The 20395-nt window shown below is 66.0% G+C and overlaps 2 protein-coding genes across 2 annotated transcripts; both read left to right on the forward strand.

Moving 5' to 3' along the window:
- The first annotated feature begins 450 nt into the window (after positions 1 to 450).
- Positions 451 to 4309, forward strand: LOC124089268 (uncharacterized). Its single transcript, XM_058577232.1, has 5 exons — positions 451 to 501; positions 664 to 725; positions 2763 to 2890; positions 3045 to 3205; positions 3333 to 4309. Exons 1-5 carry the CDS (start codon positions 451 to 453, stop codon positions 3957 to 3959), a joined length of 1029 nt encoding a protein of 342 aa, XP_058433215.1. The 3' UTR covers positions 3960 to 4309.
- Positions 4310 to 4353: 44 nt separating this feature from the next.
- On the forward strand, positions 4354 to 19702 carry Col6a1 (collagen type VI alpha 1 chain). Its single transcript, XM_046439120.2, has 35 exons — positions 4354 to 4561; positions 5202 to 5331; positions 6280 to 6480; positions 6696 to 6855; positions 7089 to 7217; positions 7297 to 7317; positions 7472 to 7492; positions 7567 to 7611; positions 8010 to 8063; positions 8249 to 8293; positions 8399 to 8425; positions 8853 to 8879; positions 8953 to 8997; positions 9285 to 9338; positions 9473 to 9535; positions 10212 to 10274; positions 10361 to 10414; positions 10505 to 10540; positions 10851 to 10913; positions 12080 to 12142; positions 14082 to 14144; positions 14326 to 14388; positions 14668 to 14718; positions 14901 to 14936; positions 15130 to 15192; positions 15286 to 15351; positions 15764 to 15799; positions 16181 to 16217; positions 16388 to 16396; positions 16765 to 16898; positions 17192 to 17301; positions 17415 to 17598; positions 17704 to 17884; positions 18232 to 18261; positions 18382 to 19702. Exons 1-35 carry the CDS (start codon positions 4465 to 4467, stop codon positions 19002 to 19004), a joined length of 3084 nt encoding a protein of 1027 aa, XP_046295076.1. The 5' UTR covers positions 4354 to 4464; the 3' UTR covers positions 19005 to 19702.
- Positions 19703 to 20395: the final 693 nt, after the last annotated feature.

Below are 20395 nucleotides of genomic sequence, written 5' to 3' on the forward strand. Positions count from 1 at the left end.
GTGGCCAGCAGGGGACTCCACCAGGCGCCCCAGGCTCAGCCTACTGCTGCCTGGGGGTGGCCCTCCACTGGCATCAGGCCCAGCCCCACCCTGGGGCCATCTCTCTGAAATAGTTGTGTGCACAACCAGGGCCCCCGCGTCTGGTTCTCACCAGAAAACAGGAGCCTCAGCTTTTAGGGAACAGAACAGAAATAAGTTAGGCCAGGCAGAGGCGGAGAAGCACGCCAGCCCGACTCATCGCCTGCCTCCGAGCTGGCGGGAGGGGGCGTGCCAAGGGCTCTGCACTAACATCGTGCCTGCATGTGGGAGCACTTACAGAAGCCGCGGCACAGGCCCAGGGAACGGTGGGCCCCTCTGTCCCCTGATACCCAGAGACCCTTCCAGGACAGACCAGCATGCCACCCTGTGCGCTCTGGGGAGCTCCTGAGGTGGGCATGGGCCAGGGCGGGCATGCTGTGCACAGCAGCCGTGGCCCAGGACTGTCGCCCAGGCCTGGACTTAGTGAGCACCCCTGCTGTTGAGCCTTCAGGCTGTGCCCAGACTCTTCACTGGGAGCTGCTGCGAAGGAGCCGTGTTGGCCGTGACTGACCAGTCAGCAGGATGGCCCTCACAGTGAGCACGCATGTCCATTGGGCTCTGCTGGTTGGCCTCTTGTCCCGACAGGGGGAGGTGTCCTGCACCCGCGCCAACAAGGGCGCCAGCAACCCTGAGCTGCTGGTTCTGACGTGGACGGTGGCTTGTGCTCCTTCCCTGGCTGGCCACCCGCGGCCCTGTTATGCTGCCTCTCCTAGGAGGCCCCGCGACTGAGGTGGCTCCCTGTCAACTGGCACCCGGAGGCACCTGGGGGCTCCTGAAGGAAGGTGGTGCACCAGTGCCGACCAGTGCTGAGGCCACTTGTGGCCAGTGCTGCCCAGCAGGATAGGCCCCTCATGCTGCTCTGCCCTGGTGACTCACTGGGCAGCTGGCCACCACTGCTGGGAGACAGGAGCCACCTGTCCCCGGTGCCCTCGAACGTGGCCCAAGCTGGCGGACAGACTGCAGGGCCCCTCATGGAGGAGCCGCCCAGGGGACGGCTTCCTGGACGGGAGGAGAACCGCAGTCCGCGCCAGGGTTGGGGAGGCAGGAGGCCTGGGCAGCGTCCCCCGCGGGCCCGTGGGGGTGCTCCGCAGTGACGCCGCCATGGAAACCGTGTGTAGCCATGGAAAACAGCGTCTTCCCTGATGAATCATCTCCTAAGTTGGGAGGAAAATTCACTGAACAGTGGAGGCCGGGAAAGGAAATAAAGCTCGTCCTGAGCCCCGGACGCCGGGGGCTGAGTGTCCCCACCCAGGCGGCTTCCTGGTACCACACCCACTGCATGGGGCTCCTGGGCACCCCGACTACCCGTCCTTGGGCTCACGCCCAACCCCACCACGGGCTCCGCTCTCACTCCCCGAGTCATGTGGCGTGTCCAGAGCAGGTCCTAATCCTCCAGCTCCCGCGGGGAGGCGGCGCTGGCAGCCCGGGTGTCCAGGGTGCTGCTGACCATCAGCACCCAGCACATGGCAGGAGGCTCGGCGTGCAGGGCGCGGGCAGCCCGGGGGTGCGCAGCTGTGGCCCGGGTTGTGGCAAGGACCCTTGCTGTCCTTGTGGACAGGCACTGTGAGGCCTCAGGACATAGAGGAAATCTGGGCTGGGCACAGGGCCACTGCCTGAGCCTGGAGATTCCGGGGGTCCTCTCTCTTTGCAAGGTCCATGAGGCCTGGTGGGGGTTCCTGCTGCCCAAGGGGCAACACCCACCAGGGCACCCTGGCTAGAGACCAGAGCTGGGGCTGTGGGCGGGACCCCTCTCCTGTCCTGGTGTCCTCTCGTCCTGCCCTGCTGACCCCCACTGCCCCTTCAGAAAGTCCCTTGGTCATGGCCCTGTCCACCCTGCAGGGTGTCCTGCATAGTGGCTGCCCTGAGGCAGGGACCCTCCACCTGGCCCACTCAGAGCTTCACTTCTCAGAGCACAGGGGGGGGGGGGGCGTTTTTCCTTTGTAAAACGTGTTTTTAGCCGACACACCCAGAGCCCTGGCCACACCCCAGGGCCTGACTCGGCTCCCGCGTGCGTCTCCACACACTGGCTCTCCACACCTGTAGGCCCCTCTTCTCCCCCCTGGGAGAAAGGCTTCACGGAGCAGGAGGTGCAGCCTGGGCACCGAGGCCGTGGGCGTTCCAGGGAGGCCCAGCTCCGCTCGCCCGGGAGCCTCCCTGCAGCTTCCTTCCACCCACTGAGGGGTCTGCACAGGGCGGGTTCCTTCCTCTCTCCTGTGCCCACTGCGGGAGCCCGCAGGGCCCAGAGAGCTGGGAGGAAAGAGGAGCCCAGGCACCCCCTACTGGTACTGTGGCCTCCGCAGGGGCCCATGGACCTGGGTCTGGGGGTCCTCAGAGGCCAAGGGCAGGGGCTCCAGACACGGATCCCCAAGACAGCCCAGGCTGGCCTCCTCCAGGGCCCGGCCCTCTCTCCTAGAGCCTCCCCTGACCAGGCAGTCCTGCCAGTGCACCTGCCCATCTCCCTGTGCCACCCAGGACGCAGGCCCAGCCAGGTGGTGCTGGGGGTGAGAGGCAGAGAGGGATAAAGACCCCTGCCCCAGGCTGGCTCAGGACCTCAGGCCAGGACCTGCCTGGGGCCCAAGTCCCTGTCAGCAGAAGGGGAGGGTGGGCTTGCTACCCCCCCTGCCCTTGGACACATGCACACTCCAGCCCCTTCCCCTGGTGCTCTGTTGGCCATTCTGAGGCAGCACCTCCCTGCACCAAGGCCAGGCTGCCCAGGACAGCAAGGCAGCAGGACTGGGCACTGGCCTCTCAAACCTGGCCTGGCTCTGGTTTGGGAGGCAGACACTGCACCAGAGACCAGCGGGCAGCCCAGGTGGGCCTGGTGGGCTTGGAGGGAGGGAGACGGAGGCAGAGGGACAGAGGGAGACAGACAGAGGGACAGGACAGGAGGGTGGGAGCAGGGGCAGCATGCTGGGGGACGGCACTTGGGAGCTGGTCTTCCACAGCTGCCTGTGCTCCCTTGGCAGGGCATGTGTGGCTGCTGCCGTCACCGGGGCAACTCCAAGGGAGCGAGTGGACACCGAGCAGTGGCCCCGCTCTGGGCACTACGGGGCCTGTCTGCTCCGGGGGCCTGTGGCCTGCATGGACGTGGAAACAGCCTCTGAAGGGGCCCTGGCGCAGCTGTAAGGTGGGAGGCGCCTCTTGGGCCTGCCCTCCCCAGAGGCCTCCCTGGGGTGACTGTGGGCAGCCTGGGTGAGGCAGGGGTGGGCATGTGCACTGAGGGGTGCTGGCCTGAGGAGCCCTGGTGCCACCAGGTCCTCTGGCTGCCAGGCTCCCACTGCAGGCCTGTGCCAGGGCTGTGTTCTGCAGCAGACGTGGAAAGGTCCCTGGGGCAGGCAGACTCAGGATGGGACCAGGAGGCCCCTTGTCCCCCCACGGAAGGTGACAAGCTCCACCGGCCCCTCCTTTCAGACTGGGCCAGCCTAGCTGCCCGGCTCCCAGGACCGGTCGCCGCTGCACAGGGTGGTCCAGCCTCAGTGGACAGCAGGTGTCCAGAGCCCTGGGGGGGACTCCACTGTCCTGGGGTCTACATGCGGTGGCCCCCCGTTCCTTCCCCAAACCCTGGGCACAAGAGCTGCAGCTGCTCGATGCCCAGCCTGGGAGCTCTGGGTGCCCTAAGGGTGAAGGGACGGAGGCTGCTGCTCAGCACTCTGCGGGCAGCTCCCAGGCCTGCGGCCATGTTCAGAAGCCAGGTTGGGTCAGGTGGGGGGCCAGGGACTCGAGGTAGCACTCTGAGGGAGGGTGGGCCGAGGAGAGGGCGGCTGGGGGTCCTGGGAGTGAGCTTGGGTTTTAAAGGGTCTCCTCTACAGCCCTTTAGCGGTCGCTGTGTTGAAACTCCCATCCTGTTTCGTGGGTCTTTGCGTTATAAAGCGCTGGGCTGAGGACGGCCAGCATCACGAGGTCCAGCATTCTGGAATCTTCTCTGGGCTCACGCCCTGCCTCTGAGCGTCCTCGTGGCCAAGCCCAAGTGCCCTCTGCACACACATGTGCTCAACTAAACAGTGGGCCACCCAGGAGAAATAACGGTGGGTGGCTGGGCAGACCCTGGCCCCCCGCCCGCGCCCTCCGGTTCTTCGGGGCTTCTGTTTTGTTCTACTTTACGAGGAGCACAATCCACGGAAAGCGGCAGCGAGGCCACACTGGGGGCACATGAATTCCATGGCGTGCAGGGCCTTGGGGGAGAGGGGCTGCTGCCTTCCCAGGTCTGCGGGGCGGGCGGGAGGAGCGTGACTCAGCCGGCCGCCCCGCCCCCGCCCCTCCCTCCGCCCGCCGCCCGCCCTTCTGGTCCTGCCGAGCAGCGCTGAGGAAGACAGCCCTCCTCTGCAGTCCACCCAGGCCCACCCTGACGCCGGCCCTCGCTCAGCGGTGCCCCAGGCCGGCCGAGACATGAGGCTGGCCCATGCCCTGCTGCCCCTGCTTCTGCAGGCCTGGTGGGTGGCCGCCCAGGACATCCCTGAGACCGCGAGGGCCATTGCCTTCCAAGGTTAGTGTCCTGCTGCGAGGCTGGCTCCAGCCTGCTGCATCGGGAGGGACAGGAGGGACACGGGGTCCAGACCATCTGCCCGACCTTGGCAGGAGAGCCAAGAGCCACAGAGTAGAGTGTCGGGGGCCGGAGGGTCCCAGCCTGCTCCCTGTTCCAGGAAGCTAGGTGTCCGACTACGTCCCCACCAGGGCCTGGGCTCCAGTCACAGCCCATTCTCAGGAGGACACGCAGCTGGGACACTCCAGAGGGACCCACTCCCAGGGAGCCCATGGCCCTCACTCCTGGTCAGCGTTCTATTCCCGTAAGGGCTGTCTTGGGCCCACTGCTGTTGACCCCTTTGACCACCCACCTGGCAGCCGGCCTACAGTCAGGGAGACCTGCGGACATAACCTTTGCTGAGGTCATGCCCTGTGGCTTCAGATTCAACCTGAAAAGTTAGCGGGAAGCAGTCCTGAGCAGCCCAGGCCCAGGCCCAGGCAGGAGGCCTGTGTCTCCTCCTCACCCGCCCCTGCTGGCCGGGCCTCTTCCCTGTGGCTGGGAGCTGTGGCCCACGGCCCTGCTGGTGGGGGATGGGGGCGGCAGGAGCCACTGGCCTGGAGGAGTGGGCACTGGCCCAGCTCACAGACCCTTCCTGGTCCAGACTGCCCTGTGGACCTGTTCTTTGTGCTGGACACCTCTGAGAGTGTGGCCCTGCGGCTGAAGCCCTATGGGGCCCTGGTGGACAAGGTGAAGTCCTTCACCAAGCGCTTCATTGACAACCTGAGAGACAGGTATGGGCACACCAATGGCTGTCCTGGTGTTGGGGGCTCAGGGGACGCAGGCAGAGCCTGACCCCAACCTCCGTCTGAGAGGCTGCTGAGCCCCTCCCAGGGTCCTGGTCCAGAAGCTGGCAAGAGCCTGGGGGTGACATAGTGCTGGCCTTGGGCAGCCCTGGCCAACAGAGGGCTGAGGGGACCAGGTAAGATGTGGGGTTCTCAAGCCCCAAACCCAAGAGGAACTGAAGTTCCCCGGAGGAAACCCAGTGGGTTCAGGGACCTGGCCCTGAGCGTGAGCTGCCTGCTGCCTGGATGCCCCCTTAACCAGCTGGGCCCACCCCCTGCTTGGCCCATGTGAGCCAGCAGACCCCCTGCCCAGGGCCTGGACAGGAGTTCCCTCGAGTCCCTAGTTCCTGCCACCCATCTGCATAGTTTCTGGGGTCCCCCGCAGGGCTCTGGGTATGGGGAGGGCACACCCACCCACTGCTGTCCTGTCCCATCTGTGGATCTACTGGGGAGCTGGGGACACAAGTGGACAGGGCGGGTGTGTGCCCCAAGAGCCAGGACCTGCCCCCTCCTGTGACAGGGACCCCTGGTGGGGGTCACATGGGCTCCTCCAGTGCAGGCCTCAGCCCTGGCCCCACCCATCCCTGCTGACCAGCTGACCAGGTGGAGGAAGGAGGGGTGGTGTGCACTGTCCTTGGGGGGCAGCTCCGCAGTAGCCGGGTGACTCAGTGGCCCCCTTGGGGTGTCCTTGATCCCTCTGCTCAGGCTCTCCTGCCTCAGTTTCCCCACCTGTGAGACTGAGAGCCCCAGGCCGTGCTCTCTGGTGCAGGGAGGAGGCCTCTAATCCACATGGGGACTCCAGTGTGCCATTTGGAACTGACCTGCCCTGCCCACACGCCCACTGCGCACCTCCCAGGGCAGGGCTGTGGCCCTGAGAGGATGCCGTGTGGTCTGCAGGTACTACCGGTGTGACCGCAACCTGGTGTGGAACGCGGGCGCCCTGCACTACAGCGACGAGGTGGAGATCATCCGCGGGCTCACACGCATGCCCAGCGGGCGCGATGAGCTCAAGGCCAGCGTGGACGCTGTCAAGTACTTCGGCAAGGGCACCTACACTGACTGTGCCATCAAGAAGGGGCTGGAGGAGCTGCTCATCGGGTGAGTGGTCCTCGCGTTCGAAGCTGAGGCTTTTAGAAAGATGTGGCCCCAGCAGAACTTCTCCATCTCAGCACTTTACGGTCAGGACAGACGGCTCCCGCCAGTCTGACAGAGGCAGCAGCCCTACCCGGGCCTCTGCTCTGTGGGTCCTGACCCTGCAGTTCCAGGTTCTGAGCTGGGGAGCTCTAAGGGGCCTCCCACTGCCCGCCCTCCAGGGGCTCCCACCTGAAGGAGAACAAGTACCTGATTGTGGTGACCGATGGGCACCCACTGGAGGGCTACAAGGAGCCGTGCGGGGGCCTGGAGGACGCCGTGAATGAGGCCAAACACCTGGGCATCAAGGTCTTCTCCGTGGCCATTACACCCGATCACCTGGTGAGCGGCCCGTCTCTCCTGTGCCCTGAACACGTGGGCTGGCGCCACCTGCACACAGACCCCGCACAGCCCACCATGCTTGGCACCTGCCAGGACCCTGGTGCGGCCATGGGGTGGGGACCCTCCAGCACGTGGCACCCGCCGTTGACAGGATCCACCGGGAGGCTGAGGCGCTGAGCACCCTGCACGGGCCTGCCACCCCCGGCCTCACGCGTGCCCACCGCTGCCCACAGGAGCCGCGATTGAGCATCATCGCCACCGACCACACGTACCGGCGCAACTTCACCGCGGCAGACTGGGGACAGACCCGCGGCGCGGAGGAGGCCATCAGTCAGACCATCGACACCATCGTGGACATGATAGTGAGCGCCCGCCCGCCTGCCCGCCGCGCGGGGCCAGTGCCCCGGGCAGAGGGTAACCTGCTTCCCCCTTTCCTTTCAGAAAAACAACGTGGAGCAAGTGGTAAGAACCCCGCCCCAGCCCGCAGCCCCGCCCCAGCCCGCAGCCCCGCCCCGCGCCTCCCTCGGCCTCTGCGGGGCCTGTGCGCAGGCCCCGCTCCTGCGCCTCCCGCGACGGTCTGAGCCTTCTGACCGCTCTGTCCGCGCCTTTCCCGCAGTGCTGCTCCTTCGAGTGCCAGGTGAGTGTGGCTCCGCCCCGCCCCGCCCCCTGCCCGCCCCCTGAGCTCCCAGCTGACGCCCCCCTGTCTTGCAGCCCGCCAGAGGACCACCGGGGCCCCGGGGCGACCCTGGGTATGAGGTGAGTGCCGCACCTGCCCCTGCTCATGTCGGGCACCGCACCCTGCGTCCCTCTCCCGCGCCCGGCCGGGCTGGTGGGTCCAGGGAGGAGTGTGGACTGGGGAGGGGGGGGGGCGCGTGAGACTGAGGGTCGCAGCTCAGGTGAACCTGAGCTCAGTCAGTGGCCAGCGTTCACACCCTGGGAGACGTCTGCCCGCCAGGGTTTCTGGGGCCCTCGAGCCGCCTGGCCATAGCCCCTGAGCCGAGCACCAGCCCTGTGGGCGTCTTGCTGGACCACCTGCTTGCCTGGTGGACAGGCCTGAGCCTCAGGGAAGGGGCCTTGAGGCTGGGTGGTCGCTGGGACTGGACAGGGTCTCTGCGGACTTTCCCAGCTCCTAACCCGCTGTGCCTGTCCTCCAGGGAGAACGAGGCAAGCCAGGCCTCCCAGGAGAGAAGGGAGAAGCCGGAGACCCTGTGAGTGCCAGGGGTGGGAATGGGAAGCCTGAGGTTGGGGAATGGACTGAAGAAACTTCCAGAAGGAGGGTGGCTGCTGAGCACCAGTGGCGTGGACCAACAGGCCTGAGAGGGAGTGAGGGGTGAGGCCAGCTGGTGGGGCCTGGTGCTCCCTGCAGGGGTGTCTGACCTCTCCTCTCTTCCAGGGAAGACCCGGGGACCTCGGGCCAGTCGGGTACCAGGGGATGAAGGTGCGTGCCCCTCCTCCAGAGTGGCCCTCGGGTCTGGGTGGGTCAGGTGCCCTGCCCTGAGCCCCCGCAGGGCCATGACCCCCTCCCTCCCTGCTTCCTCTACAGGGAGAGAAAGGGAGCCGTGGGGAGAAGGTGAGTGTGGCCTCAGGACTGTCTTTATGGAGCAGCATGTACCCCTCCTGGACCATGGGCATTGCTGGGGACGCCCGCCCCCAGCCCCTCGCCACCCCGCGCACCTGGGAGGAGGAGGCTGATTCCAGGACTGGGCCCTGGGCTCTGTGGCCTTCTGGCCCTGGGCCAGCAAGGGCTGGGGACCAGCGCCCACCACTCTCACCCCACCCAGGGTGTGCTCCTCTGTTGGTTCCCTGTCTCCCTCCTATCCTTGGACCCCCACCCCACCCCCTGGCAGTGGCGGGCACTCCCTTGGGCTCAGGGGTGACTTTGCATTGGCAGGGGCCTCCTGCCAGGCTCCCTGCACCACCGCGTCTGCTGGGCGGGACTGAAGTGGGGGCCAGCCAGGCAGGGCCCCACCTCTCACTCTCCCTTCCTGTCTCCGCAGGGCTCCAGGGGACCCAAGGGCTACAAGGTGAGTGGGCGGGTGCTGTGGTGGGGCCCGTCCTGGGGCCTGGCCTTTCCCTCACCCTCCTGTTGTCTCCCAGGGTGAGAAAGGCAAGCGAGGCATTGACGGAGTGGACGGAATGAAGGTAAGCTCAGGACGGGAGGGCTGGGTGGGAGGAGGGGGCACAGCCAGTTGTCCACCCCTCCCCATGAGCAGGGGCGGTCTCAAGGGTGGACACTCCCAGAGGACTTGGTGATGTGAAGCCACGAGGTGTTACCTGTGGATATTTCCTGTCAAGAACCAGGTCCCAGGGGACCCTAAGCTGCCCAGTTAAGCTCAGAGGGTCGTAGGGGAGGCTCTCCTGGAGGCCCTGGTTGGGCCGGAGCCAGGGTGGTGACAGCTGACCACCTCCCTACCCTTTTCCTCCTTCAGGGGGAGACGGGGTACCCAGGCCTTCCAGGATGCAAGGGCTCACCAGGGTTTGATGTAAGTCTCTCTCCCCGTCCTCCTGCCCTCCTGCCCGGCTCTGCGAGTCTGCTGACACTGTGCCGCGGGTGGTGCGCATGGGATTCCCACGGGCCTCCGCTGGCCCTGACCTGTCTCATGCTGACTTCTCACAGGGCGCTCAAGGCCCCCCCGGCCCCAAGGGAGATGCCGGCGCCTTTGGCCTGAAGGGAGAGAAGGTGAGTGACCGTGGCCCGTGAGGTCCTCTGGGAGCGCTCTCTGCCCCACGCACAGGCTCCAGCCTCCCTGGTCATGGTCGGGGGCAGGCAGGGTGATGACAGGGATATGGGAAACAGTCTTGTCCCTCCAGCCGCCCCTTCATAGACCCACAGGTCAGCTTCCCGCCCCGCCATCCTCCCTTTATGGTGAAAGTCCAGGACCCTGGTAGCCCAGCAGGGAGCCCGGTGGAGGGCCTCAGGCTCTGTTGAAGCCCCCCGTCCTGTTGTGGGGTTTCTCTGGGGTTTATCAGTGAAGCCAGAAGACTGGGAGGTTTAAGGGGGTGACTTTGCCCCAGATGTTAGGACAAATGGTTTGGGGTCTCATCCTTGAGTTTGCACACGACCCTCTAGGCCTGGGCTGCAGGGTGTGGACCTGGCACAGGTCTTCCCCTTCCCGGTCAGGTCAGGTGTTGGGGCTGGACCCTGAGTGGCAAAACTCATGGTCCAGGAGGTTTTCCTGCAATTGTGGAGCCCAAGAGTCCAGGGAGGTTGGGGCTCCTGTGTCTTGGTCAGCACAAACTGAGCTTTGGGTGAGGAGGGTGGGCAGGGGGCCACTCCTCCCAGGACGGCCTGGTGTGACCCCCCCACGGGCTGCACCCCAACATCGAGCGTTTGTGACCCCTCTGACCTTCCCCAGGGTGCACCTGGAGCGGATGGGGAGGCTGGGAGACCCGGAAACTCAGGGCCACCGGGAGACGAGGTGAGAACCGCATGAGCTGGGGTGTGGTGGACACGGGGCTCTCGGCCAAGGACCTGGACAGATGGTTGTACCCTTGTCCTCCCTAGGGTGAGCCTGGAGAGCCTGGTCCCCCTGGGGAGAAAGGAGAGGCTGGTGACGAGGTGAGCCCCCGGCCCATCCCCACCCAGGGCTGTGCTGACCTCTCTGTCCCTCCCGCACCCAAGCTGACCTCTCTGTCCCTCCCTCACCAGGGGAACACAGGACCGGACGGCCCCCCTGGAGAGAGGGTGAGTCAACAGGGCTTCGCCATCCTCCCCACCGGCAGAGGCCATGCCCCCTGGGCAGGTCCACAGCACCTGTGGGGGCTGGAGGGTCTCAGCTGGGCGTCCAGAAGCCTTGGCAAGGACAGAGAAGCTGCAGCCATGGTTTCGTCCTGTGGACCGTGTCTGGGCCTCGGGTCCCTCAGGCTCTCTGGAGGCGGGTGGGAGCAGAGGAGCAGGGCCCAGCCTCTGGGATGATGTGGCTGGAGACCACCAGCAGCCTCCAGCCCACCTGCCCAGTGAGATCCTGCCCAGAGCTTTCCCCTCCTCCATGCAGGGTGGCCCTGGAGAACGAGGACCTCGGGGGACCCCAGGCATGCGGGGGCCAAGAGGAGACCCAGTAAGTCACCGTCCTGAGGCTGGGCCATGGGCATCAGGACCCCGGGACACACCACACAGACCTGCTGTCCAGAGTGGCCCTTCTGCTTCCAGCACAAGCCAGGCAGCCTGCGTGTGGTCACCCCAGGGCCCAGAGTCCTCCGTGGAGGCAGCTGAGGGTCCTGGGGAGGCAAGGAGAGCAGAGTCACTGTGGAGGGTGACAGGAACCAGTCCCCTCCTGGTCAGAGTGGCAGGATGGACGGGTTGGTCTCCAGGACCTGTTGGTCCCTGTCCATGCCCTCCCTACAGGGCTGCCATGGGTGCTCAGCCACGGTGCTCAGCCATCTTTACCAGACATTCCCTCCAGCGCCCCACCTGGCGGCCAGAGAGTCTCGACCACCAGCGGCTCAGCCGGCTGGGCCCTCACCCCATCCTGGCTTCTTGGGGGGGCTTTCTTTGTTGGAATTTCAGGAGTGAGACATTGGATCAAAATCCCAGCAGTCGGCGCTGAGGGTGGTTTAGCGGGAAGTGTGGGCCCCACCAGCTGTGTGCCTCCATGGCCGGCACGTCCAGGAGGCAGTGTGGGGCTCTCTGTCCTGTGACGGCGGGCAGCGGCTGTACCCAGGGTGGGCCCCTGTGCGTCTTGCTGGAGAGCAGAGGGGACAGCCTAGGGGTCAGGCACAGCACCAGGCCTCAGAGGCAGTGCCCATCTGCCCTTGCAGACACAATGCCCTCGTCTTGTCCAGCACAGGACACCCAGATCCCTCTCACAGTGGCCACTCAGGCTGCAGATCCTCCTGAACAGAGCCCAGCAGGGCCAGGGGCCACTCCCAGGCTGGGCCTCAGAGCCCTGGGAGAGGGAATGGAGGGCAGTCTCTGGGGGCTCAGGACAAGCTGCTGGCCTCCTCTCTGGCCTCCTGAGGAAATGGGAGGACACCCCAGGCCATGCACCTGGGCCTCTTTCCTGGCAGAGGTATGAGGGCCAGGAGGGGAGTGTTGAGAAGGACAGTAGAGTCCCAGTGCCCACTGTGGGCCCAGGCTGCCTGGCTCTGCTGCCTGCTCCGAGTCCTGTAGACCCCTGCAGCCCTTGCCTGATGACCACCTTGCCTCTGGCCACAGGGCAGCCATCCGCCACTGGGGGCAGCCACGGGGCCCAACTGCCACCCTCATGGGCTTAATTCTTTCCAGGGTGAAGCTGGACCCCAAGGAGACCAAGGGAGAGAAGGCCCCGTGGGCATCCCTGGAGACCCGGTAGGGACCCCGCCCGCCAGCTCCACATGCCCCAGGCACCAGTGTGCTGGTACCTCCACCACCGGGGGTGGGTCCCACTGGGCACCTCTACTGCCACGAGTGCCTGCAGAGCACGTTCCTCCCCATCAGCTGCAGGGGCAGCGTGGCCACCTGGACCAGCTGGGTGTTGATGGTGATGGAGGGACCCAGCTCCTGTGGCCTGCAGCAGATGTGAACGGAGGCCCCAGGGCGCTGACCCCCTCACTGTGGGGAGAGGGTGCTCAGGGGAGCGGAGGGGGCACAGGGACCTGGCAGCAGCAGGGACAACCATTTTCTCCCATCCTGAGGACTGGTCACTGTGGCTTGGCAGCAGGTGCTGCTGGGGGTAGCCACTCTCCCTGGGACACCTGGAGGCCTCCAGGTTACCCTGACAGCAAGCATCTGGGCTGCTGGCAGTTTGCTTGGTGGACAGAGGAGCTTGCAGCCTGCTGGGGCCCCCAGTCCCTGGTGAAAGAGGTGATGTGAGCAGGGCAGCTGCTTCAATGCTGGCCACTCCAGCAAGAGCAGGCCCAGGCTGGGGAGGCGTGAGGGCCGCTGGCCCAAGTGGCGCTTGCGTCTCCAAGCGGGGAGGCTCCGTGCTGCCGTGGCCCCGGAGGAGGAAGTTCTGGGAAACGGTGCTTCTTCAAGTCCAAGGAGAGCAGCAGGAACCCAGAGCACGCGGGAAGCACCACCCCTCTCTCGGGGCCTTGCCGGCCTCCCCTGCCCGCGCCCCACCCACCCATGGAGGCGTTGTCCCTGCTCCACCAGGAGCAGGCTGCCAACAGGACTGGTGGGGCCTTTGGGTGCCCCAGAGGTGCCCACCAATGAGTCACCTGCTCCCTGAAAACTGCGAGTATCAAGTTTCTCGTGGGGACAGTGGCACCCACCAGAACAGGCCTCCTGCTCCCCACTGGCTGGGCCCAGGGCCTCCTCTGCACCCTCTCACCTGTCCCCTCCCACATGCCAAGGCCGGATCTCGTCCACTGTGAGCCCAAACTGAAGGTCTGCTGGCCCTCCACAAGGCCGGGTGCAGCCTGCTGACAGTGCCATGCTGACACCATGCAGGGGCAGCAGCTGGCCAGGCCCAGCTGTGTGCAGGGTCAGGGTGGGGACCATGTCAAGGCCAGTGGCTCCTGCTACCAGCAGAGGTCCAGAGACCCACGGCTCAGGGAAAGGCCATGCAGGAGCCAGTGTGGCACCAGCACAAGGCTGGCCCAACAGGGCCTCCTTGGGGGACACCTGATGTGGCCAGCACAGAGGGCAGACCCATGACCAGCCCGGTGGGCTCCTGTGCTTCCTCTGGCCTGGCTGCAGTGTCAGGTGCTCAGGGCACTGAGACTCACCCTGGGGGCTGCGGCAGGAGCAGGCTGCAGAGCCGGGGTCCAGGGTGGGCTCAGGGTGGCAAGGCCTTGGGCAGCTCTGGAGACCCTGCCCCAGGCCAGCGCTGGGGCTTCAGGGATGCATGGGAACCTGGGCAGGGCGGGTCCTGCATTTCAGGCAGAGACCCAAGCTGTCCCCACCCTTGTGTTTGGGGGTCTAGAGATCAAGGGGCTGGAAACTTGAGAGGGCAGGGCCATCCGAGATGGTGGGTGTAGGACCCTTCCAGCCAGAACTGCCTCTGTGGCCAGCCAGAGCCTGAGAGTCACCCTCTGCCCTGGCCTGCAGAGGCCCCAGAGGAGGGCCGCCCGGGGGGCTGAACAGAGACAGGGGGAGCCTTGGCAGGCAGCCTGACCTGACCACGTCCCAGTATCAGCACCAAAATCCCCACCTGTGGAGGCGCCCAAGGGTCTGGGTGTCTCCCCTCAGGGTGGGACCTGGATCCTCCATGTGCTGATGGTGCCTCGCGGTCACATGAGGAAGGCCAGGGAGGGGCTGGGCCTGGGCGGCCAGCGTGGGGTCCCATGGTGTCTCCATCTCTCAGGGTGAGGCTGGCCCCATTGGACCTAAAGGATACCGAGGTGACGAGGGTCCCCCAGGGTCTGAGGTGAGTACCTGGCCCACCCAGAGGAGCCAGCCCCAAGTGTCCACCCAGCGCCAGTCCCTCAAGCTTAGGACAGCCTGGCCAGGGGGACTTTGCTCCTGTTCTGCCCCAACCCTGGTCCCTCGGGGGTGCTCTGCTCTGGACCTGCATTGTGTGACCTGGCTGTCACCCTCCCTCTCCTTAGGGTCTCAGAGGAGCCCCAGGACCCGCTGGCCCCCCTGGAGACCCGGGGCTGATGGGCCAAAGGGTGAGTGTCAAGAGCACAGCCGTGTGGGCTGCTGTCCAGGCGTCCAGAAGCCCTGGAGGCCCCAGCCCTGGCCTGAGTTATCTCTGGGGAAGGGCTTGACCCTGGGGGTTTGTGACCGACGGGAGGCGTCCAAATTGGCTCCCAGTGTGAGGACCTCAGCCAGTCCTGGGGAGGGACGGGCCTCCTGGGGAGGGAGCCCCCGCAGGCTGGCAGGAGGGCGCTGGGGACCCGCCGTGCTCCCTGCCGGCCACAGAGACAGTGCAGGTGCTCTGCCCCCAGGGTGAAGACGGCCCCCCTGGAAATGGCACCGAGGGCTTCCCTGGCTTCCCCGTAAGTGCCAAGGCCACCCCAAAGCCCCCAGGCTGCCTCTGCGCCTGGCCCTGGCCCTCCGGCTGGCTGGGGAATTCGGGAGCAGGGCCTCTGCTGGGCCTGGACCCCGTCCCCCTGCGATGGCCTGGGTGGCCTCCCTCCTGTGTGTGAACCCGTGTGACTGTCTCCCATCGTCTCCACAGGGCTATCCAGGCAGCAGGGGCCCCCCTGGGCTGAACGTGAGTACCCCCACCGGGTCCAGGGCTGTGTGACGCAGGCAGCCTGACAAACGTGCGCCCCCCACGCACGCATTCCCACGGGGCACGTGTGTGCTTGCACGCACACGCCTGGTGGCCCCAGGGACATCCAGCCGTGCCCACACCCTCCCGTCCCCCACCAAGATGCTGCTAACCTGAGTGTTGTCCCCTGCAGGGCACCAAAGGCTACCCCGGCCTCAAGGGGGACGAGGGTGAAGCTGGGGACCCTGGCGAGGATGTAAGTGGGGTGAGCCCTCAGGGGTCTGGGTGGGCCATGGGCCATGCGCCTGGGGATGCACCTGGCCTCGACTGACCACCCCCTTCCCTCCAGAACAATGACATGGCACCTCGTGGCGTCAAAGGGGCAAAGGGGCACCGAGGCCCCGAGGGCCCGCAGGTGGGTGACGCGCAGGGGACTGCTGAGAGAAGGGGCAGGGAGCCCGGCGGGGTCTGGGGAGTAAGTGGGAGGCCTGGGGGCCTCGACAGGGGATCCCAGGGAAGCTCTGTGAACCTGTGGCTCGTTGGGGAGGGATGGTCACCAGGATCAGGGCACTATCCCGGGGCAGCACAGCCATGTCCAGGAGGGCGTGGGCACCCTGAGGTGGGGACCAGGTGAATCTGGACCTGCAGGAAGCATTCCCTGCCAGGCAAACCCTGTGGGCGGCTGGACCACAGCAGGAGGAGGTGGAGCTGACAAGGCCTGACCAGGCAGCTTGTGGGGCCGGCAGTGGGCAGTGGTTGCCCGCAGGACTCGTGGACGCCCTGGCAGGCACCTCCCCGTCAGAGCCCTCTTCTATCTGCCCCCACAGGGACCTCCAGGAAGCACAGGACCACCCGGGCCAGACGTAAGTGGGGACTCTGCGGCTGTCCTCTGAGCCTGACCACTGCACACCAGGGGCTGTCGTAGGGTCATGATCACTCTACAGATGGGCTGTGGGAGCTGGCCCCATACGACGCCACAGGGGGTGCTCGGTGGCCATGAGGGAAGTGTGACCAGGGGATTTGTGATGGTCTGGGGGACATGTGGTGGTCATGTGTTGGTGACCATGTCCAGTGCCATGTCAATGCCTGCCCAGAGCAGGCACCTGGGACATGAGAACCCTTGTCCAGAACCAGGGGACTATCCCAGGGCAGCAGAGCCATATCCAGGATGGCGTGGGCACCCTGAGGTCTGGGGTGACCAGGATGCCCCAGCCCAGAGCTGCCCACCGTCCCCTCTCCCCCAGGAATGTGAGATTTTGGACATCATCATGAAAATGTGCTGTGAGTACCTTGGAAGGACCGTCCTAATGAGAACATGTTCCCGCCAGCCCAGTGCCCGCCGCTGCACTCCAGAGGGGTCTCTGACCCAGGGAGGGGCAGGGTGGGCAGGCGGGTGGGGCCCTGGCAGCAGTGGGCAGTCCTGCCTCCTGTAACCTCGCCTCTTCTTCCAGCCTGCTGCGGTGAGTGCCACTTCGCCCCCCACTAGGGTAACTCAAGGGCTTCTGCTGGCAATGGAACAAGCCCCATCTGCAGCCACGGAGCCGTGACCACACCTGCCCACCCATCCCCTCCCGAGGGCCACCGCAGCCTGCACCCTTGTGGGTGCTGCGGTCCCCCCCACTCTTTCCCAGCAGCTCCAGATACCCTGGGCAGCCTGGGGCAGGAACCCACGCCCTGTCCTGCCCTTTCTCCCCGTGGGATCTGGGATCCAGTGGGGGACAGGGGCAGGGAACAGCTGGCGAGTGAGGCCCCTGCTGAGGAGCCGCAGGAAGGGCCAGCAGGACCTCAGTGTTGGGAGAGGTCCTGGCTGACCCCCACCCGCCCCCAGAGTGCAAGTGTGGCCCCATCGACATCCTCTTCGTGCTGGACAGCTCCGAGAGCATCGGCCTGCAGAACTTTGAGATCGCGAAGGACTTCATCATCAAGGTCATTGACCGGCTGAGCAGGGACGAGCTGGTCAAGGTGAGGCCCGCAGCCCCTGCTGAGGCACCCCGAGGGCTGGACGGTCCTGATCTCTCTGCGCAGGAAGCGCACCCAGCATCCCACCAGCCAGGCCCGCCAGCCCCATCGGGTGCTGCGCTCCATGCTCTTGGGGCCTGGCCTGAGCTCGGGGGCTCCCAGAGCCCCACCCTCAAGGGTGATGGTGGGAGGGCTGCATGCTGGGCCTGCATGGGCCCTGTGAGCCGGGCTGGCCCCCGGAGGGACAGTGCCAGGCCTGGGGGCAGGCTCCCAGCTGCCGCCTGGTCCTCCCGCAGTTTGAGCCCGGGCAGTCGCACGCTGGCGTCGTGCAGTACAGCCACAACCAGATGCAGGAGCATGTGGACCTGCGCAGCCCCAACATCCGCAATGCCCAGGAGTTCAAGGAGTGAGTGGGGCCAGGCCTCCCAGCCCCCGGCCCAGTCCCCCCAGCCCCCTGGCCCAGTCCCCCCCCACCCGGCCTGGCCCGGCCTGACCCAGCCTGGCCCTCTTCTCCGGCAGAGCCGTCAAGAAGCTGCAGTGGATGGCGGGTGGCACCTTTACAGGAGAGGCCCTGCAGTACACCCGGGACCGGCTGCTGCCGCCCACCCAGAATGACCGCATTGCCCTGGTCATCACTGATGGACGCTCGGACACCCAGAGGGATACCACTCCACTCAGCGTGCTCTGTGGCCCCGACATCCAGGTGGGCAGGCACCCCGCCACAGCGCCACTTGGGAGTGTGCTGCCACCTGGGCTCCTCCCTGGGGGGGAGAGCCACTGAGCCGTGCCCGCCCTGTTCCGTCCTCAGGTGGTCTCTGTGGGCATCAAGGACGTGTTTGGCTTTGTTGCGAGCTCTGACCAGCTCAACGTCATTTCCTGCCAAGGGCTGTCGTCCCCGGGCCGGCCGGGCATCTCCCTGGAGAAGGAGAACTATGCAGAGCTGCTGGATGATGCCTTCCTGAAGAACATCACGGCCCAGATATGCATAGGTGGGAGAGGCTGGCTCAGACCCCGCCGTGCAGGAGGCAGTAGGGCAGGGGCTCATGGAGGCCGCGCTCAGCAGACAGACTGCCTGTGCCAGACTGGGCCTTCCTGCACAGGCACCTGGCCAGCAGCCCGGCAGGGAGCCCCTGCCTGCAGGCCCTGCTGCCCCTTTGAGCTGCAGTGTCCCCATGCTCAGGAGGAGTGAGGCTGTGCTCCCTCCCTCTGTGGGGGAGTGAGGGCCAGGAATGGAGCCACTCCCGAGTCAGGGACCCGCCCTCCTGGAAGAACCAAGCCTGGGTGGGTATGGGTCATGGGGTCAGAGGTCCATGTGTGTGGGGTCTTCTCTTTGCAGACAAGAAGTGTCCAGACTACACCTGCCCAGGTCAGTATCAGGGCTGGTGTGGGGGAGGGCGGGGTGCCTAGAGGCTCAGCACCCTGTGGCCCGCCCGCGTAGCTGTCGGGCGGGGCCTCGTGTTCACGGCTGCCTTCCCCCGCCCCACAGTCACCTTCTCCGCCCCGGCCGACATCACCATCCTGCTGGACGGCTCGGCCAGCGTGGGCCGCCACAACTTCGACACCACCAGGCACTTCGCCAAGCGCCTGGCAGAGCGCTTCCTGTCCGCCGGCCGGGCGGACCCCTCGCAGGACGTGCGGGTGGCGGTGGTACAGTACAGCGGCCCTGGCCAGCAGAGGCCTGGGCGGGGCGCACTGCAGTTTCTGCAGAACTACACCGTGCTGGCCAGCGTGGTGGACAGCATGGATTTCTTCAATGATGCCACCGACGTCAACGATGCCCTGAGCTATGTCACACGCTTCTACCGGGAGGCCTCCTCAGGAGCCGCCAAGAAGAAGGTGCTGCTGTTCTCGGACGGCAACTCGCAGGGGGCCACGGCGGCGGCCATCGAGAAGGCCGTGCAAGAGGCCCAGCAGGCGGGCATTGAGGTCTTTGTGGTGGTGGTGGGTCACCAGGTGAATGAGCCCCACATCCGCGTGCTGGTCACTGGCAAGACAGCTGAGTACGACGTGGCCTTCGGAGAGCGCCACCTGTTTCGCGTGCCCAGCTACCAGGCCCTGCTGCGTGGTGTCTTCTACCAGACAGTGTCTAGGAAGGTGGCGCAGGGCTAGGGCACGGGCACGGCAGGCCTCTCCGCATGCCCCGCAGAGCCAGCAGGAAGAGCCGGACCGAGTTATCCTGGCCACCACAGGGAGACGTCCAAGGGAGAGGGGGCTCTGCCATCACCGGGCCCCCGAGCTTTGCTGGGCCTCCACAGCTTGCCCCGGGCTGGCGCCTGGTCACCCCCTCCCTCGGCCTCGCAGGCCTCCCTTCCCCTCCTGGCTGTGTCCGTCCCGCTCGCCTCCTTCCTCCCCGGATGACCGCTGGTGTCCTCTAAGTCCCGCAGAAGGTCTTCTTCCACCCGCACCCACACTCGGTCCTGGGTGGCCCTGCGCCTCGCCCCGGGGGGTGTTGCACTGTGACTTCCTTCTGGAAACTGAGCTCCAGGTTTTCCAGCACCACCCCCAAGGGGTCGCCTCCCACTAACCAGGTGCCCCAGTGACCCTTGCAGACCTCGGCCCTGGCCCTTGGGCCGTGAAGCTCAGGACAGCAAAGCACTGAGCTGTTCTGAGGACAGAGGTGCTGCCTGCCAGGGCCCCACGGAGCAGAGCCTGGTCGAGCTGAGGAGTGCCCCAAGGACAGCCCAGGCCCTCCTCAGTCATGCCGCACCGGTGGCCTGTCCCCCCTCAGCTGGCCTGTCCTTTTCCTGTTTCCCTTGGCCCTGCCCAAGGCCATGATCTCTGCTAATAAAGGTCTCCACTCCTCTCTGGCTCTTCCCTGCTGGACTGTACTTCGAAGGCCTCTAGGCTGGGAGGTGCTGCCCTCGGTGGGACAACACCGTAACACTGCCCGTGGCGCCTAGGGAGATGTGACAGTGATCTCAGCCCATTTTCAGGCAGAGGTGGGGGAGGCCCAGCATCCAGGCTCAGGGTCGGGGACCAGGTCTCCACAGGCTGGGTGCAACCACATTCTACAGATCCAACCCCAGAGTGGTCAGCTTCCGCCCTGCTCTCTGGAAGGAATCAGAGTCTAGGGCCTGGGAAAGAGACAGGGAGGTCCCCCAGGAGGTCCCCAGGATGAAACACGGTGATCTCCAGGAGGCCTCTGCCCTGGGCCACTGCACAAGAAGGGAGGCCATGCAGAGGCAGGCCTGGCCAAGGGTCCAAGGAAGACAGTTGCAGGAATTATAGTCCCAGGGTCCCTTTGCTTAGGCTCCCTCCAGGGCCTTGGGGCAGGAGAGGAGGCAGGGACAGTGGGACAAGGGGCAGGAGGCAGGGAGCCCCTAGCCCGAGGGCCTCACTGCATGGCCAGGACTTTCCTACAGGGGGGAATAAGCCCTTGGGTTAGATTTCAGGGACAGAGAGAGCATACAGTCAGGGCAGCCAGAGGAGCTGCTTCAGGCCCATGGCCCGCCCCACCCCAACCCCTTCCTCAGTTCCCCTAACCACAAACTGGGCTGATA

This window comes from Marmota monax, unplaced genomic scaffold (genome assembly GCF_021218885.2).
Source record: "Marmota monax isolate L192 unplaced genomic scaffold, Marmota_monax_Labrador192_F-V1.1 WCK01_AAM20220418_F8-fsc00125, whole genome shotgun sequence".
NCBI classification, from domain to species: Eukaryota; Metazoa; Chordata; class Mammalia; order Rodentia; family Sciuridae; genus Marmota; species Marmota monax.

Excerpts from the sequence above, each read along its gene's own strand:
- LOC124089268 (XM_058577232.1), top strand. The coding sequence starts at position 451 with ATGCTGTGCACAGCAGCCGTGGCCCAGGACTGTCGCCCAGGCCTGGAC. Across the intron at positions 726-2,762 it reads CCTGAGCTGCTGGTTCTGAC|CACCTCCCTGCACCAAGGCC; the intron begins GTGGACGGTGGC and ends ATTCTGAGGCAG. Across the intron at positions 3,206-3,332 it reads GGCCCTGGCGCAGCTGTAAG|GTCCTCTGGCTGCCAGGCTC; the intron begins GTGGGAGGCGCC and ends TGGTGCCACCAG.
- Col6a1 (XM_046439120.2), top strand. The coding sequence starts at position 4,465 with ATGAGGCTGGCCCATGCCCTGCTGCCCCTGCTTCTGCAGGCCTGGTGG. Across the intron at positions 8,294-8,398 it reads TCGGGTACCAGGGGATGAAG|GGAGAGAAAGGGAGCCGTGG; the intron begins GTGCGTGCCCCT and ends CTTCCTCTACAG. Across the intron at positions 17,885-18,231 it reads CACGGCCCAGATATGCATAG|ACAAGAAGTGTCCAGACTAC; the intron begins GTGGGAGAGGCT and ends TTCTCTTTGCAG.